Source organism: Strix aluco, chromosome Z (genome assembly GCF_031877795.1).
Source record: "Strix aluco isolate bStrAlu1 chromosome Z, bStrAlu1.hap1, whole genome shotgun sequence".
Classification (NCBI taxonomy): domain Eukaryota; kingdom Metazoa; phylum Chordata; class Aves; order Strigiformes; family Strigidae; genus Strix; species Strix aluco.
In genome coordinates, this window is record NC_133971.1 from 52,842,474 (window position 1) to 52,861,606 (window position 19,133).

Below are 19,133 nucleotides of genomic sequence, written 5' to 3' on the forward strand. Positions count from 1 at the left end.
GGCATATAGTCAACTCAACATCACTATGACAGATTAAAGGTAAACACCAACTACCTGAATCATAAATTAAAATCTGCATTTACCCTGGGTGTTTAAGGAAAAAATGAGTATGTGGCATTTTTCTTAAGACCATATGCATTACAAAACAGATAGCAGGACACACTGAGCTGGCAGAAAGCCTTTGCAAAGCAACTAAAACACATCGAAATAATGCAATAGCATACACTGTAATGCTGAAGAAGCATTATCCTAAGTAAACTTACTGTTGCATATATATCAATAGGTTTGTGTTTGCTAAATTCTTCTGGCCTCAGTTTATGAGCTCCCATGGAAGTTTTCTGATAGTTCCAGGTTGTACAGGTTATGTACCCTTGATGGCAGGCAACAATATTATCCCAGTCACTCTGATGTGCCACCTCTGCAACGTAACACTTGTATTTTAGAAACAATCATTCTAAAGTCAAGTAACTTCTGATATCACAAGAAAGAGTACTTTGAAATACCTTTAGGCAGAACAGTTCATATTTAGTGTTCTTGCTGGAGAGCCAAAAGGCTACCATTCAGAAAAACCACCTGGTAAACCCTTGTGCACATGCTAGTGTAACTAAAATGCTAACAAAACCACAAGTATTTTTTGTGTGTATTTCATGTCTTTGTGTATTTGAGTCTATACAGTTTGAAAAGCATATTTATACTTAAATGGCTTAAACTTCTCAATCTGTACACATTTCCAGCTAACTCTCTAAACTGTTTCTTCAGCTGCTGAAACAGCGTAAGTCACTAGATTAACAATTTAAAGCAGGGTTTAAGACCTAAATCAGCTTCACATAACAAAAGACTTCTGCATTTGCAGGAAAATCATTCTTCAAAAGCTCAGTATCCAAACTTTGTAGTCAAATATGATATGGGGGGATGTAAATAATGAGCAGGTTTGAGTTCTTTTCTGGAATTCATACATTGAAAAAGATTGAGAGCTTGAAATTGAAATTCAAAGAATAAAACAATCAGATACAAACTGGTTCACTTCACCAAAGACAATATAGCAAAAAAGAAACAACTCTAAGTTGTTCTTAAATAAATGTTTTCTTATGTTTCTAAACACATTTAAGGTAGTTCTATCTACTACCTTAAATCAACCAGGCAGGTCTAATATTAATTTTAAAAGTGCACATATATACACACACACACGCACATATTCGCAACATGTACAGGTAGTCTGTATCACTGAAGTCTGCAATATAAATACCACGCTGTCAAACAGCTACACAAAATTGTAAATCCAAATGTTTCAACATATGAAACAATTAACCATCCTCAGAAGACAAAGCAAAAGCTACACTTAAGACAGAACAGACTTCAAGTCTGAAAAGGAGGTCATTAATTTAAAGAAACACATCTTGATGAAGCAAAGGTAATTGCAATTCTGCTTCAAAAAGTTAGGTTCACTATTTGCTTACTATATTACAAATGAACAAAGTAATTGAAATTTGACTTTGAACAGTGACTCAAATAAAAGAACTAAGGAACCAAAATCGAGCACTGTAACTATGATTTCCTCAGGTGACAAAGATTTTCATCCAACTCTAATTCCTGGTTCTCCAGCCTGGAATAATATGTACACAAGAAGACTCTGGCTCCCATGCTGGAGATTTTCAGGCCAAGAGGCAGTTCTACAGAAATACGTATGAAATAAAATGCTCTTTTTTGAAATAATACAAAGGTTTACTAAGTAAAATGTCATTTGAAACTGTCACTCAACAGCCCATGAAGGGCCACAGAATCTCAATAGCCTGATCCTGATACAGCATGGGCTTTCAAAACAGTAGTGTCTTGAGGGTTAAACGACACAATAAAAACATGACGAGCTCTGTAAAGTATCTCAAAGACTACTTACCTGAAGCAAAGACTGTAATTGGTGGAAGTACCATTGTATCAAGCTTAAGACCTTTCTTTTTTGATTTCTTTTTGTTAATTGAACCTTAAAAAAAAAAAGTGTTTCAATCTCATGGCTAGATCTGAGAATAATGGTTTAAAAAGGATTGTTTACTAAATGTAAAGTTCCTATTAAACTTTTAAAAATTTGGCTTACATTAACATAGCATTGTCCTTACCTAGGACTTGAAGAGCTAAGAACAATAGGGTCCCTATGAAAATTCATATGATGCTGAATAAATCACTAGTCTACTACATTCATTGATGTACTAGTTAACCCATTTGTTCCAGGATCCTGTGCTGACATCCTGAGGCAGAGGTCTCCCCATCACAGCTAAAACCATGGTCATACAGACATGACTATATAAAGCAATATATAACACCCTGCCCTTTCAATAACCAAAGAGTCAGGAATTTCAAATTTATGCCCAAAGGATATATATAATCAATTAATCTACGTCTGTCTAGTCAAACCTATCTAAATACATATATATCAATATATAGATATAGATATTTAAAAGTAAGAATTATTTTAGTCTTTCTGAGCCTTGTTCTCTGAATTGTACAAGAAAGTGTTCCCTAACCATGGCACTGTGTGGAAGATATGTTTAAACTAAACTTTGATTTAATGCAAAGGAACTACAGTCAAGAAATATGAACTAACTAATAATTTAGTCAATTGAACAGAAGGGGAATGAGGTAAAAAGTTGTAATTATGCATGCTGAAATCTCAGCTACTGCTTTACACATTTTTAATACAAAAATCATGTCCAACATTTCTCATGGGGAAATAACATACACTGCCAGGCTACAGAAATTACAAACAAATCTGAGAGTACACTTTATATACATCAAGAAGGACTGAGTTTGCAGAAAAACTACAGCGAATAGTTTTCATACAACAGTTACAATGAAAATAAGGCCTACCTAATGTTTTAGCTCCTGTTTACATAAATACTTTTCAGGGCTTTTTTCACCAGTATTTGTACTTTCACGGAAATACTTACCACGTCCTAAACTTTTATTGAACTTTTCATGAACTGTTGAAAAAGACTGCAGTGTCCCATCTTGACCTGACAAAATATTAGCAGAGAGCAGTGAAGGACAAAAATCAACTTTCTGTTTACTCAGAAGCTATCTGAGCAAGAAAAGCAGAAAATAAGCAGTAAGAAACCTCAAATATCATAACCAAGTCTTTACTAAAGATTTTGGTCCAAGAAAAATTACAGATACACTATAAGCAGCAGAATTAATGGAGCCTAATTTTCTATGGCCTGTATTCCATTCCTACTACTTTGCCCCACCCATGATCAGAATGACACCTCCTTTATGGACATCTTCTCCATGCTCAATTCCTCTGTCCACTCTCCTTTTTTCACCACAATATCAGCTGTTCACAGCTTTCTATGATTAAAACCTTAAATAAACTGTTACATCCTCAGGTACCTCCATAATACTTCCAAAGCTTTCCCATGACCCTACATACTCCCTCACCAACTACAATATTCCCTTCTTTATCCTTTGTCTAATCTACACACTCTGTGGCTGGTTAAGAACTACACCTAGGTTAGTCAGTAAGCTAACCCAAACAAAAATGACAAAAGCTGAGTTGTCCGTCTTTCCTGTAAACGAGGCCACTAATGAGAATTCCCTCCTCTACCCAGTGACCAATATTCACAGAACTGACAGCAATTTAATTTAATAGATGGACAGAAAGCTCAAATTTGAAACTAGCAAAACTTTGTGGGGGACATGGACAAGGCAGAACCAGAAATTAACAGAAAATTAATTGCACAATGCATGTAAAACTAAAGGTACTGAGATGATTTTTAAAAATCAGAAGAATCACAGAACATTTTTACTAGGCCAAACAAGTAAGGAAGCAGGAAATTAGTCAAAGTGAACTTAAAGAATCTGAAAGACAATGGAACAATTGTAGTATTCAAGCAACCTTTACATGCTGCTATGATACAGAAGTAAGGATATATATACTGGGAACTGGAAGAAATGTTAAGAAGGATGAAAGCCAGTGACATTAGTGAAATTTTACAAAGTTATATGTGGAGATGCCTGTTTCTGCCTCTGTACCCTCTCCATATGTTTTAGTACAGTTAACAAAGCAGTAAACTGCAAAAACAAATGTGAGAATTTGTTAAGGTGCCCTCGATTATTACTGTGGTTCACCTGGTGTGAGCTGAATTACTGTCATGTAACGAGTTACTTGAATCCAAGTTACGAGTTGGACAACCAGCAAGAGAACTTAGCACAGGTGGTTTTAGCACAGTGTATCACTGTGCCATATTAAGTGTAACATTCTTCAAACCGTGGTATAATGTTTTCAAATGTTGTCTGCGTAGACGGTTTCATTACCTCAGCGCAATTAAAGATTAGGTGAAGAGTCTTTATCATTCCAGTACTGAAGTGTTCTAGGCCACAGAACAGTCTGACCCCTTCATCTCCTAAGGGGTCTATTTATAGATTTTTAAATATGCTAGTTCCTAATGAAGGGTAGTCATTTATGCATTTTTACACTTTTAGATGAGTATCTTGGTAACAAGTGACCTTGGGAATATGTATTACAGACACAATTAAGCTGTAACAAATTACAAAGACACTGCGACCCACAAAGCCTGCTCAAACTAGTGGGAAAAGCAGAGTGGCTGCTTTAAGTTACTAAATGCATTATGCTGCTTATTTTTTTCCCCTCTCAGAACAGAATTTCCCTAGTTGTCAGAGGTTTTCATTTTGACCAGCTGATAGTTCCTTAGCAAATAATGAAATAATTTTTATTCATCATGCGTATAAATGCGGACGACAAGAGCAGCCCCTAAGCTTTTCTGCTCGTAACTACTTTTCAGCTTACGTGCTGATATACATTCCTCTGGAAACCGTGAAACAATTTGACACAGTAACAAATGATACTGTCTACACTAATCACTTATTATGTTTCATAAATACACATACATAACAGATGAAATATAATCTATTGTATTAATAAAACAAAACCACTCAGCTCTTCCTGTTTTCTTTATCACAGCAGGAAATCAGCCTGAAGAGTAAGAATGAGAATTCATACCTGCACTAAGAATTTGCTCTCCATTATGCCCATGGTATTTGATTTTTGTTGGTGGTGCACTATGGCCCATTCGACTTCTCAATATACGTCCTGTACCACCAGGTCCATCAAAAATCCACACCTGCCTCCCCGAAAAGAGCAGAAAAACAAAGCTGATAAACATGTGCCCTGTCAGTAATTACACCTCTTGGCAGTGGAAAAGGCTTAGCTGGGAGCTGGTGCAGCAAACTTCACACATTGGCTTTCAGCCCTGATCCTAAAACTGTGAAGTTTCCAACACTGCAGCTGATGGTTTCCCACTGTTCATTCTGCCCCTTCAACAAAGTCTGCTGACATCAGAGGACAAGCAGCACAAGAGACTTTTAGCAACAGTAACTGCCCATGACCAAGAACATTATAAAAACAGATCAAGATTTAAGATAGTGCACCAGGAATATGTTGTTCTAGAAAAGTGGATCCAAAACTTTGTTCTTCAAGGCTATCAGGAAGCAATATATGAAGCAATGACATCCTGGTATTAAACCCTTAAACTGCCCCACTACAGATAAACTGAGAGTTCAACTTCAGTAACTTGAGTTTTGTTATATTTGTTTCATTTGAGAACTGCTACTTCAATCCAAACTAAACATTTACACTTTGGAGGACAAGAGAAAAAAAACATAACAGCAGATAGCAGCAATTATTTTAACTCACCCGTATAGCGTTATCAGCACCATTAGTAATAAGAAGTGGCTCTCCAGGGACAAACGACATACCAGCTATTGCTGTGGAATGGGCATCTTGCATTTGACACATGAGTTTCTTCTCTTCTAAATCCCACAAAGCAATATGTCCAACTGGGCTACCAGCTGCCATTATGGGGTGTCCATCTGCTCAAAACAAAAAAGTTCAAAAGGTTTGTTTACTGATATTCAGCTCATCCTTACTGATTTCTTGCATCTTAAAACCAATGCAACAAAAGGCTACAATCACAAGAAAAAAAATTTCTCAATTTTCTCTGATTCTAAAAATAGGGTATGTTTTAACTGAAATATTCTAGTATTTCAAAACAGAAAAGAAACAAAGCTCACTGATAATAAAACCAGGATTTTTTTCATATCAGGTAATATATCTAAATCCAGCAGCCGATGCTAGAGGTTTTGCTTGAAAGCACAAGAGATATTGTACCTGTACCATTTTTAAAAGTTACTCTATACCTCGGATTCTTCCCCAGACTTACTAGCCTTCACACTTCAGGATGAGAGCTGCTGTATCACCACTCTAGAGGTTATCAGTCCTTTTTTAAAATCCTCTCAAGTTTTTGGCTCAACAGCTTGCAAAAAATAAATTCCAGAAGTTGATTACATGTTTATCTTATCATTCTAAGAAATAATTACAATTCACAGAATTTCTGATTTTGTTCTATTTGCTCTACCCTGTCTAATATTAAGGAGATAAACACATCATACTAACATCTAAAAACATACAAGTATTCAAATAAGTTTTAAAACTTGTCATATCAAAATAACATTCCAAATATCTTGCATAATTGGTAACTAATCTTTTTGCTCCAACAAAAGAAAAAGCCAGTTTCCAATTTGCAATTACACACACCATAGATAACTAAAACCAGACAGGTGTAGGGTTTTCTTTTTCAGTAAAGCTTCACACATACGAAAAATTGCTAAGTTCATTCTAATTTAAATGAAGAGCAGTATACTCAAAGACTAAAACAAATACATGAGTTCAAAACAACCATGTTATATTTACACTAAATTTCCTAACTATAAAGACAGGAATACAGAGACATTAGAGAACATCTGAAAGTCACACGTTCAAGCAGGCAATGGAGGCTATTTAACTTTATTAACATTGAGTTAAATGGCTGACCCAAAAGGCACACTTTCCACTTCTCACAAGTCTTTCCACAAGTCTCTCCAGTGGCATTCTTCCTCAACAGGGTCTACATCAATCTATACTATGTTAAGATCTGCAAATTTGTCTATTCAAATGAGCGATTAGATTCAGTATCAAAAGCTCTGTAGGCAGCATCAACATTGAAGTAACTAGCTTTCATAATCAGTACATTCTTGTTAGGTAAAAAAACCAAACCCTGTGAATATAAACAGTGTTCCCCCAGTACCATGCAATCAGTAGCCACCCAACTATTATCATTCTAACTTTGTTTTGGAGGGGGAAGATGCTACTGAGAAGTAGGTTTGGATACTAACTTACAGTTTACTGACTACTCTGCACTAACTCTGAGAACTCTGTACTGTGTTAGCTCCTGGCACATTGTAAATACAAACTGACTTACTTTTCCTTGAAAAAGAAGTACTGTATGTCACAATTCCTGTGCACTGAGTCAGTACACAAGAAGATGCTATAAAACAGCCAGTATGATAAAGATGCATAATCTCCCTTAGTTACTGGTAACTTTTCTATATTATCTGCAGCATTTGAAATCTAAAACTCTCAGCCCAAATTTTGATTCCGAAATGCTTTATCAAAACGTTTTTTCCTACATTCCACTTAGTTTTAGTGATCTTATACATATCTTCACTAACAATGCTAAGATTTACCTGTACGAAAAGATATTGCTGTGATGGGACCCCAGTCTTGTTGAAATTTCATCAAAGTTTCATCAAACTTAATATTATGTACAATGATATGACCAGATACAAGACCGACTGCAACAACATCCACTGCTGGAGCCTGCAAGAAAATTGAACAGCAACTGAAATGAAAAAGGAAAAGCTTGTTGCTACACTACTAATACCAATACATAGAAAACAATGTATCTAAGTCCAGGATAAAAAGTAAATAAGTCATCTCGCATGAGATCTTCTATCTATATTACCTTAAATGCACAACTGAACATCTGATAAATCTAAACAAAAAAAATGAGATGCAAGATTCTGTGCTCAGTCTCCCTTGGATGAAACAATTCTGTTTCCAGCAAAACACCTCACTTTAAGTGTTCAGTAGTTGTGGTAGACCATTATACATCCTACCACACCCCCCCATATTTACAAGTTTTATCCAGGACAACTGTAGACCATTTTCAAAGCTGTCATCAATGCTACCAAAAAGTTTTAATTAATTTTTATATCTACAAAGATACAGCAAATACAATTACAAAATCTTTTCTTTAATAAGCAAAATCTACATTTTATTAACCGCCAAAGCAAAATAAATTTAGCAAAAAGCTACCAGTGAAAGAGAAGTTACATGATACGCATGCATCTTGCAAACAAACTCTTTCTGTGAATTCATTACATCACTCAGTGAATAAATACTATGGACATGACGAACACAGAACAACTAAGAAACTAAATGCAACAGAACTAGGACTAGAGGAAGGGCAGATAATAAACCTTCAAGTCTACCTCTTCTCAATGCCTAAAATGCTCAAGAGAGGATTATTAAAATTACCTGAGAATACAAGTCATCTTTATTGCTGTAATTTTAAACAACAGTATTTTGTCTGCTATTTTTGACCAGTTATGTAAGAAAATAAGATACCAAAGATACTAACTTGCTCAAGAGTTGTGACTGCTAAATGCCATCCTGGAAATGAGTATAACAGTTTGCTGGAAAACAAACAAAAAACCCCATAAATCAATTAACTCTTGGGAACTTTCCACAACAAAAGCTTTATATGCACTTACACAGAAAAGTACATCAGCTTTCTGGCACTATAAATCAGTTAAAAGAAAAACAAAGCTGTGATACTAATAAATAAAGTTAAGAATAAAACTTATGGTTAATTTTTACTGAAAAAGTTAGTGTCAGGCATTAATACCTCAAAGGTGACATAATTACGTCACATGAATAGGGAAGAAGACCCCTTCTATGCCAGCTTCTCCCCATGCATTTCTGCTCTGAACACACCTCTTCAGAATTCTTAACACCAACAGAAAAGCCAGTTTTGGTCAAACTGCTAATAAGAACAAATCCTTCATTTGCAGAGTAACTTCCCTAAATGAAAACACTAACACATATTACAAGCACACCCCATCTTGTTTCTTTCAGAAATGGTAACAGCCAAAATGTGAGGCAGGACAAGGCAGTCACACAGTACGTATTAAAGGTGAAATTATGAAGACAGTATTTAAGAACAGACATGATTAAAAAATTATTCCGTCATCACAGATATAAGTTGTCATTCGTTTTTAAAAGACTGCTTGCAGCCATGTGTTACCACCTCTCACTTTGCTTTCTTGTCAGAGACCATCAAACATCAAACTTTCCCCTCAGTTCTTCCAATTTAGTTTTTTGTCTACTTGTGGCCATAGCTATCTACAAAATATTCCATGTAGGGAACAGTCAAAAATAAAAATTACTTAACCCACTGACATTGCTAAAAGAGCAGTAGCAGCCCCACCAGTTTTTACACAATTAAAAGACAAATTAAAAGTCAAACTAAGTCATCTAAGAACTTTTTGTCACCTAGGACGCATTGCATCTCAGTTGCTGGGACAGGCATTGAAGAGACATAAGAGTACTACTAAGTAGAGACATTTATTTCTCTGTATTTTTAGGTTACTCCTATTTCCTGATTTATATAGCATATACAGTATCTCCAAAAGATTACAATATGAAACAAAAAAATTAGCCGTAATAGCACTGAAAGTATACAGTAATTATGAGAATAAAACACAGAACTATGCAAGCTGACTTAAAATGTATTTGAAGTATGTACGTTAACATGCAGGGAAGTTCACTGTAGCTGTAACTTTCACGAGTTAGAAAAGCAGTTGATCATGGTAGGCATGAAATACTGCCATTGCATACAGTGCTCTACTGGGACATGCTCAGAGACAGCTACATGTCTGCACATCTCTTATTTGAGTATAAGGATCAAATGCTAGTAACTACCTTCACACTACCTGCCAGAACTCCTTGGACCCACAACAACTGAAAAATTAAGCTTGGAAGAAGGGAGGCAGAAGGCCTGAACATGCATTTACTATTATTTTAATTATTTTCATGGAAAAGCTATGTGATTCCAAGAAATTAAAAAAAAAAAAAAAAACAAACAAAAAAACCTGTGTAATTAAAAAAAAAATCCTGAACAATCCCTGCCATTTTGCAGGGAGAGTAAACAACACGCAACTTGAAAGGCATCAGCATACAGGGAGCAGCAGCATTCTTTCTTCCTGGAGATAGACCAACTGAAAACTTGTGCCAAAGGACTCAGTAAAAGATTCCATGATCAAAACCTACTGTACTTAGAAGTATTATTAGTTGCATATGAAACTACTTGGAGCATGAAGTATATCCAAGTTAATAAGAATCTTACTTGGATCTTATATTCCATAGTTGCAAGCTCCCTTGTTCACTCCCAAGAAGAATTTTATTCAAATAGGTGCTGGGATGCAGAATTGCAGAAACTGCAAAAGTGGCCTTATCAAAATCCACTTGAAGATACTCCTCTGCAAAAAAAGTAAGAAACAGCATTAGGGTGGCTACCCCTACAAATCTGCAGGCTTGTCATTCCTTGGCAAATGTAAAGGCAGAACTGATGTTTACTCTGTACAAATCCCATAACTGGTGTTTCTTGCATTAAAGGATTACCTTTAGCGTAACAGGACAGACTAAACTTGTTTACATTATAACATCTGTTGGCTTGAAGGTATATTTTTTCCCTATAAGCCTACCTAACACAACAATGCTGGCAAAACTGCAGTGATTTATATCTTTCTGAAGGATTCTTGCTCCTGCCTGAGCAAAACACCTCATCTGATTAGCATGCCTTTTGTTTGTTATAGCAACTTCAAATCTCTAAAGTCTGCCTGTGGCCACTTTCGAGACCCAGCATCCAGGGTATGACACTGGTCACACCAGTAAGAATGCTTTCTAAAGAAAAAACTTTAGTGCACTGAAGCAGGATTTCATTAGGCACCTTACATATAGAGAAGATGCTGACACAATCAAAAGATTATTCCTAAGAATTCAGCCTTACTCAGACTAGTAAGTATCAAGGAACTACAGGATTTCAAGGATAGTGCCAAAGCTGCTGTACCATAGTCTCTACCAGAAAATGGAACACTAAAATGCAATTTCCATAGAAGTGTATCTCTTTACACCTATATGGAACCTTATGGGTCACTGCATATGATGCAGGATCCACTGATGAAAAATTACTGCAGGATCAGGACTTCAGATTACCATTTCAGTAGCAGTGCAATTTAAGCATTTTTTTCTTTTTTAAGAATAAACTACTTCTGAACATGTGCATTAAAAAAACCCTTTTTAAAAAATTACTGAATGTTTAACAATGCTGTCCTATAAAGCAGTAACAAAAATAAAGTGTCTCTCACCTTCTGATTGTATATTCCAAACAATAAGAATGTTGTCAACATCCACAGAGATGACATGATCACCAAAAGGCTGCAGAAGGTGTATCCTTGCCTTGTGACCTCCATACGTATGAACCACCTATAATTTCAAAATAGAAATGTTTTCAATATAAGCAACTCAAGTAGCATATCATGTTAACATAACACTTGAGGACAGCTAACACGTCAGCAACAAGTTTAAATAAAATACATGGAAAGGCCACACAACTTTAAGTGGAAGATACATAATTTTCTCTGATATTTAAAAGTGTTAGCAAAAATATTTTAAGTAAATATTTTTAATTATTTATCTTAATTTTACTTAATTTAATTTATATGAATTAAAAAATATTTTTTCTCTTTATCTAACTATTTAATTATTAATACATAAACCACAAGTGAGCCATCACAGAATTTGCACTTATTCTCTTATTTTAAGCTTTTTATTCCTCCTTCTACATTTTTTTTTCCTTAAAACTGAAGGTACTAAACATCTACGGAAACAGACATTTGTAGAAAATTAACTGTCTTGAAAACACAAACACTACACAACTGTTTTGTATTACTAAGCAATAAGTAAACTAATAAAAACCTCTTTGTTCCTGGCAAAAGCATGGAGAATATTGTCGTATGAAGCAAATATCAACATGCGGTCTGCTGCCAAACATGTAATGTCTTGTGGCAAAGCATTACCTGTTAATCAAACAGAAGAAAAGTTCAACAAGTTTCAGATTCATAACAAAAGAGAAAGCCTATTGATTTAGCATGGTGCCCCACAAGAAAGCTCTCCTGTTGAATGTTCTGTTGAATTTCTTAGAGAAATGCACACATTTTAGATGAATGCAAATATTAACATAAGTAACAGCACACCAGTAACAATAATGTAAGTAACATCAGATTAATAGATTACAAGGTGGTTCTTTTGAAAAACACTTAATAATACATTACTGAATTATCACTGTAAGTTAAGGCACACACTAGCTTCATGAGGGCTTATAAAGAAGTTATCTCAACATAAGACTTCTGTGGATTGCCAGAGTCCCACAGCCCACTGGACTGGAAATGCAGATGATAAATGATGATAAATCAGTCTCAGTATTAGCAATGCCTATTAGGTTAAGCCATTCTGCAGATCTGGAAGCTAGTGACTCCCGCACCCATTTCCTGATTACAGCTAAAGACACCAGGAATTTACTGCTCTAAGAATACATCTCACTCCCCACCCTGTGACAGGTTCAGAAAGAGTATTTACTATTGTGATCTGTTACTTTACTAGCTCCAATTGTAAAAGAGTGAAAGGTCCAGACCACACTGAGAAGTTGCTGGTGCGGTCCCAAATGGCAGAAAACTAAGAAAGTACTTTAGGGAAAAATATTCTCAGTCTAGGGAAAAATAAAAATGCAAATCACAGCACTTAACAACTGTACAGAGAAATATCAGATCAAAAATCAGTCACTGTGGGAGCGTGCCTACAATACAAACTTACATGATCACACAGCAGCCTTCTCTACAATGTTGCTTTGTGTTCTGAATTATCCAACACAAATAATCCTGTACCCTTTGCTGTACTGCAGCACAGCTTCAATGCAAGGAACTAAGCTAAGAAATAAAAAAGGTTGCACTTTATGAGAAGTTTCATTTGTTTGAGCACATTAGACATCTTCCCATACCACCTCTGAAGTGACTTAGGCCTACAATCAGGTTACAGATACCTAGTATTCCACATGAGCTGTATGCGAGTCTGCTTAGGCCAAGACAGTTGTAAGCACACCGCAATTAAAAAACTGAGAGCACCAACCACATAACATCAATAAACCAGCAACACTGCACAGAGGCACATTGTTTACCTTTTTCAATCCCAACTTTGTATGTACACACCTCAATTTCTCAAAAAGCTTAAATTATTATGTCTGTAAGAAGATGTAGCTCACTGAAAAGGATTTCACAGAATATGCAATGTTTTTACAATTTTGTAAGTTGAAAACAGAAGTTACATTAATGCATCTACAGCTTTAACTGTTCACTGATGATCTTCGAAATCTAGTCCCAGTTGTGTTGAGTTACTTATTCTCAAGTTTGTAAGTGCTCTGTTAATGAGAAATATTTTGCTTATGAGGACTGTGTAAAAACTTGGTATACAGAAGCAAAAAACCTACTTTTCAAGACAGTGTCCATTTCACTGGATCATCTAAATGTTGACTGAAACGCACCTTCGGAAATCACAGGATCAGAATGATTTGGGTTGGAAGGGATCTTAAAGATCATCTAGTTCTAACCTCCCTCCTTAGGCAGGGACAACCTTCCACTAGACCAGGTTGCTCAAAGCCCCGTCCAACCTGGCCTTCAACACTTCCAGGGAGGGGCAGCCACAGCTTCTCTAGGCAACCTGTTCCAGTGTCTCACCTGCCTCACAATAAAGAATTTCTTCCTTGTAGCTAATCTAAATCTACCCTCTTTCAGTTCAAAACCATTACCCCTGTCCTATCACTACACTCCCTGATAAAGAGTCCCTCCCCATCTTTCCTGTACCCCCTTTAAGTACTGGAAGGCTGCTATAAGGCCTCCCCAGAGCCTCCTCTCTTCTAGGCTGAACAACCCCAACTCTCTCAGCCTGTCCTCATAAGGGAGGTGCTTCGGGCCCTGATCATCTTTGTGGCCTCCTCTGGACCTGCTCGAGCAGGTCTATGTCCTTATGTTGCGGGCCCCAGAGCTGGACACAGTACTGCAGGTGGGGTCTCATGAGAGCAGAGTAGGAGGGGAGAATAACCTCCCTCGACCTGCTGGTCACACTTCTCTTGATGCAGTCCAGGATACAGTTGGCTTTCTGGGATGCAAGTGAACATTGCTGGCTCACAGTCAGTTTTCCATCCACTACTACTCCCAAGTCCTTCTCCTCAGGGCTGCTCTCAATCCACTCATTGCCCAGCCTGTATTTATGCTTGGGATTGCCCCAACCTATGTGCAGGACCTTGCACTTGGCCTTGTTGAACTTCATGAGGTTTGCATGGGCCCAGCTCTCAAGCTTGTCAAGGTCCCTCTGGACCGCATCATTTAGTTCAGCCTCTCCACTCAGCAGCTCCCAAAGGTGGATTATCACCAGTGCTAGAGTGCCCAGCTGAGTCTTGAAAACTTCTGGGGAAGAAGATCACTCAAGTTCTACACTGAACTACAATCTCCTCTTAGTCAAGACCATTTTTCCTAACCTCCACTGTAACCCCTTCATGCTGTAACCTGTGACTTTTGCCCCCTGTTACTCTGTTTACCAATACCACCACAAATTCAGCTCTGCCATCTTTGTAACTGCCCTTCAGGTAACAGGCTGCCTCTAGGTCGCCCTGTATTTTTCCCTTTGCCAGACCAAACAAATCCAGTTACTCCAATGTCTCTTCTCATACTGTGTGCTGTTGGCCACTGACACCCTCCAGTTCCTCAGTATCCCTCCTGAAAGGGGAGCAGTGGGAGGGGAAGAACCACACTGAGTAGTATCACAGTCCAGGTATGATCTCACCAGCATGAAGTACAGGAGAATAACAGCTTTCCCTGATCCGATGGCCGTGTTCCTAATGTGGCTCAGTACACGGCCTGCCTTATTCGGTTACTGCATTGTTGGTCCATGTTCAACCTGGCACCAGCACAGCCCCGGCTCCCTTTCAGCAGGATGCTATGCAGTCAGTCAGTTCCCAGCTTGTTCTGTCCCAGGTGCAGGATTCTGCACTTGCCCTTGCTGAACTTGGCAATGTTCCTTTAGGCCCACACCTAACATTTTGCAACACCTCCCTGGACTGAAGCTCTGCCATTCTGGATGTCAGCAACTACTCCTAACATAGTATTGTCTGCAAATTTTTACTAAGAGTGCATACCGCCTCATCACCCAGGCTGTTGGTGAAGATGCTGAACAACACTGGCCTTGCTGTCAACACCTAGGGTGCTACGCTTTGTTACCAACTGCCAACTGGATGTCAAGCCATCGATTCATATCCAGCAGTCCGCCAATTTTTAACACTCCCTGAAGACTTTTAGTCCCATCCACACCTGCCCTGTCCCTGTAATGATTTTCCTTCTACAACACAGCCTTCTAGTAATCACAAAAACAACCAAAAGAGGGATCTGGAATTAACAGCTTTATTCACTGCTCACTCCTTAAGGCCTAGTGATGTTCTTGGAAAAACAAGATGACAAAAACAGAAGGTTCACAAGGTATATCCCTAAGAGAACTAAGTTACAGCTGCAACAGCACTCTTATTTCCAAATTGATATCCCATGTTTCTGACGCTCTTTTCAACATATTTCGGTATATATATCAGTACAAACAATTAATTTTCTATTTCTGAGTCAAGAATCAAGTGCCAATGTCAGATGTGTTAAAAACCAAACAACCGGGAATGAACAATCTGTGCATACTTACTCACAGCAACAATACCAAGCTTCTTCACCTGCAATGAAAATGTTAAAAAGGCATTTTTAGTGATTGGTTGCAATGAATTTGCTGTAAAGAGAAATTAAAAATTCTAGGAACCAACCTAAATGAGATAATGGATTTGCATGCCTCACAAGACAGAAAAATTATTCATCTTAGTTTACAACAGCATTTACAGGAAAACCCACAGATAGCAGGTCAAAAGGAATGGGACAGTGTATTTGCCAAAAGACAACCATTCAGCAACAGTAAGCTGTGCTTCTTGATATACTTTACCCTAACGCACAGAAAACTAAGCACACGTTTAGATACCTTGCAGAGCTTGAGCAAATTTGTTTTCACATTATCTCTGCTTCTACTTTATTTCCACTACAACCACACTATGTTATTATCTACCCTTGTTCACAGAGAATTTGCTTCATTAACAGTCATCTTTTCCCAGTGATGATCATTACTAGTTTGGTTCAATGTCTGTGGGGAAGATTGACAAGAGTGAACACTAAAAGACCACCACAAAGGCACTGGAAGATCTATGCTGTCTGCACTCTGCTGTTCACTATAAACCCTCTATTCAGTTCTGGTTTGTTGCTGTTTCTGTACACTGAAAGTGCTTGCATCATACAGGAAGAAGTGACTCAATATCACAAGCTTTCATCTTACAGAACTGAATTATGCTCACCTGTTTCTGTACAGGTGAACTTTTAACGTGGCCTAATGGACTGCCCCCAGAAATTGTAGCCCTCAAACGTTAAACTGCAGCTATCCAAACTGCAGGTGAGCTTTGCTTTATCTAGCAACAAAGGAAAAGCTTCAGCAGTTGGCTGTTCCTCCACTCGATAGATGGGCTTTACTGCACCCGCCAGGGCACAAAGAAACCCACCGGGGCTGCCCCACACGGCTAAACAAGCCCGTCCCGGCCTGTTTGACCAGCAGTCTCCCTTCCTCCCAGCCACCCGCCGGCGAGCAGCCCCGATTGCCGCCGAGGCCCGCTATCGGGGCGCCACGGCCCTCCTCACACGTACCGCCTGTGGACAGTAAGGCCGGGGCTTGGGGGGCGGAGAGTGGCGGCGGCCCGGCCCGGCCTCGGGCCCGCACGGGTGGCCCCACGGGGCCCCGGCCTCCCCCGGGCCCTACACCAGCCAGCGGCGGGGCGGCCCGGCCGCCCAGCGCGGGAAGGAGGCCGAGGAAAGGAGAGGGGGGCCAGGGGCCGCGTACTCACGTTGTACGTGTGGACGCTGCGCCCGACAGCGGCAGCCAGGTAGAACTCGCGGTGGCGGCCGTGGTAGCGCAGGACGTGTGGAACGTGGCCGCTGAAACGGCCGAGCACGCGGAAGCCCGCGAAGAGCCCGCCACCCTCACGCGCCATCTCTCCCACGCGCGCCCGCCGGAAACTTCCGCCCTCCCGCTTCCGGCCAGTCCTCCCGGCACTCCCCGCGGCGGCCCCAGTTCCGCTACCGGGGCGGCACCGCGCTCCGCCGGCGGCGACGCTGCTCCGCCGCCACGCTCCGGACGCGGGTTTGCCCGGCGAGGCGCGGAGGGAAGTGTCAGCGCCGCCAACCGGCGGGCTCCGCGGCGGCCGCTAGACCACGCAGAGGGCCGTCACCCGCGAACGCCCCTACGAATACTCCCCACAGCCACCATTGCTCGTTTTTTTCCTTTTATTCTTCTTCTCCCCACCCCGCTTTCCCCTCACCAAGCACCAGGCCGGGCTTCGGCTCGGGTGTGGGGCAGCCCCGCCGCGTGCGCGGCGAGGCAGCAGAGAGCTGGGCGAAGCGGCCTCCCGCGGCGCATCCCGGCGGGGGTGGGACCACGGGACGTTCTGGCCACTCGCGCGAACAACCTCTGTACTTCCGATGGTGTTTGTTTGGTTTGGTTTTTTTAATAAATTATATATATTTTAAAAATATCCCGCAGGATGATTTCGTTGCGATGGCTACACGGCGGACAATAAATATTCAGCAAAGTCCGGTGGTGTGGGAAAAAAATATGCCACCCGCCAAAAGCCACCTATCCCAAATTCATGTAGCTTCTCCACACCGCCATCAGCTCCCGAGCCTTGCTCTCGTCGCACGGGGCTGGGCTCGCCTCCCCGGCAGCGGCCTGCCACCGCACACGCGTCGGCGTCCCGCCGCCGGCCGCGGCGGAGCTCCCGGCGCTGCCCCCGGGGCTCCCCGCGGCAGGGCTGCCCCGACGCCCCGGCCTCGGTCCCGCACCCACCTGTGGCGGCCGGTAGCCGGGGCAGTGCCGCTGCAGGACGGAGAGGGTGCTGCGCCACAGCGGTGGCCGCTGGCCGCAGCCCCACGCTCTCTCCAGGACGCACTCCAGCAGCCGGCCCGCTCGCGCCGCCCGCCGGGAGCCCTGCGGGCAGACGGCCGGTCACGGCCCCGCCGGAGCCGTCAGCCCTCAACCCCCTTTCCCTTCCGCGCGCCCCCGCGCATCCTTAAAAAAAGATTATCCATCCACCCCTTTTCCCGCCGCACTCCCCATCTCCGCTCCCTTCTCCCCGCTGTCCCCCTTTTTTCCCTTTTCCCCCCTTTTTTCCCTTCTCCCTCCTTTTCCCCTCTTCCCCCCCTTCCCTTCCTTCCCCCTTTTTCCCCTTTCTCCCCCTCCCTTCTTTTTTTTTTTTTTTTTTTTTTTTTTTTTTTTTTTTTCATGGAAAGGGAATGCCACCTAGCCGCCGGGGGATGCGTGCACCCGGGCGAACCTCAGACTGCTGCGGGCCCGCCGGCGGGGAGGGCGCGTCCTCGCAGGTGTGAAAATCGAGTTGTAGCTCCTGGAGGGAAATAACAACAGGGGATGCTCATTAAAGCCATGGCCCCTGGCGTCGCCGGCTGCCAGGCTGCCTTATAGACGTCCCTACCGCTCCGGCGCGCTGCCTCCCGCCCCCCGGCCCCCTTCCATCCCGGGGCCGCGCGGCTGCGGGACTTGGGGGGCGGCCGTGCGGGGCAGCCGGCTCTGGGCTGCTCCGCCCGAGAGAGCAGCAGGGCTGCTCGCACGGTGCGCCGCCCCCAAAGCCGCCGGCTGATCTTTCCGCTAAGCGTCGGCTGCGCGTGTGAACCATCCGCGTAGCTTCTGAACCACTTATCACCTTTGCAACCGTGACACCATCTTCAGCGTCGGTGAAGCATTACACAAAGCGACTTTCAGTCCTACGGGTCTGTAAGGCGCCGGGAAGAGTCGGGTAGCGCTCTGGCAGCAGCCGCCCGGGCTCCTGCTCTCCGTCCCTGCCAGTCCCAGCTTCAGCGAAGCACATTTTAGGAAGGTCGCCGGAGGAGAGTAGGACATAACTTCCCCGTCCTGTTTCACAGGCACTGGTTTCCTAAACTAGCCAACTCCCGGTTTGCTAATCGAGATTTTCAGAAAGTAGCTGCCGGCGGTCAAGGGT

The 19,133-nt window shown here is 41.3% G+C and overlaps 1 protein-coding gene across 2 annotated transcripts in view; it reads right to left on the reverse strand.

Moving 5' to 3' along the window:
• The window catches only part of WDR36 (WD repeat domain 36), a 35,657-nt gene extending 16,749 nt beyond the window's left edge, over positions 1 to 18,908 (reverse strand). The window contains exons 1-13 of one of the 2 annotated variants that reach the window (XM_074811735.1): positions 18,609 to 18,908; positions 18,453 to 18,521; positions 15,737 to 15,764; positions 11,924 to 12,024; positions 11,314 to 11,431; positions 10,293 to 10,425; positions 8,526 to 8,580; positions 7,570 to 7,702; positions 5,702 to 5,877; positions 5,009 to 5,129; positions 2,940 to 3,005; positions 1,895 to 1,978; positions 264 to 418 (exon numbers count right to left, since the gene is read on the reverse strand). In XM_074811735.1, the coding sequence (XP_074667836.1) occupies positions 264 to 418; positions 1,895 to 1,978; positions 2,940 to 3,005; positions 5,009 to 5,129; positions 5,702 to 5,877; positions 7,570 to 7,702; positions 8,526 to 8,580; positions 10,293 to 10,425; positions 11,314 to 11,431; positions 11,924 to 12,024; positions 15,737 to 15,764; positions 18,453 to 18,521; positions 18,609 to 18,809 (1,440 nt within the window). In that variant the 5' untranslated portion in view covers positions 18,810 to 18,908. Of the gene's footprint in view, positions 1 to 263; positions 419 to 1,894; positions 1,979 to 2,939; positions 3,006 to 5,008; positions 5,130 to 5,701; positions 5,878 to 7,569; positions 7,703 to 8,525; positions 8,581 to 10,292; positions 10,426 to 11,313; positions 11,432 to 11,923; positions 12,025 to 15,736; positions 15,765 to 16,967; positions 17,305 to 18,452; positions 18,522 to 18,608 lie in introns of those variants that run through there. The other variant, XM_074811736.1, reaches the window with a different exon arrangement.
• Between the last annotated feature and the right edge of the window lie 225 nt (positions 18,909 to 19,133).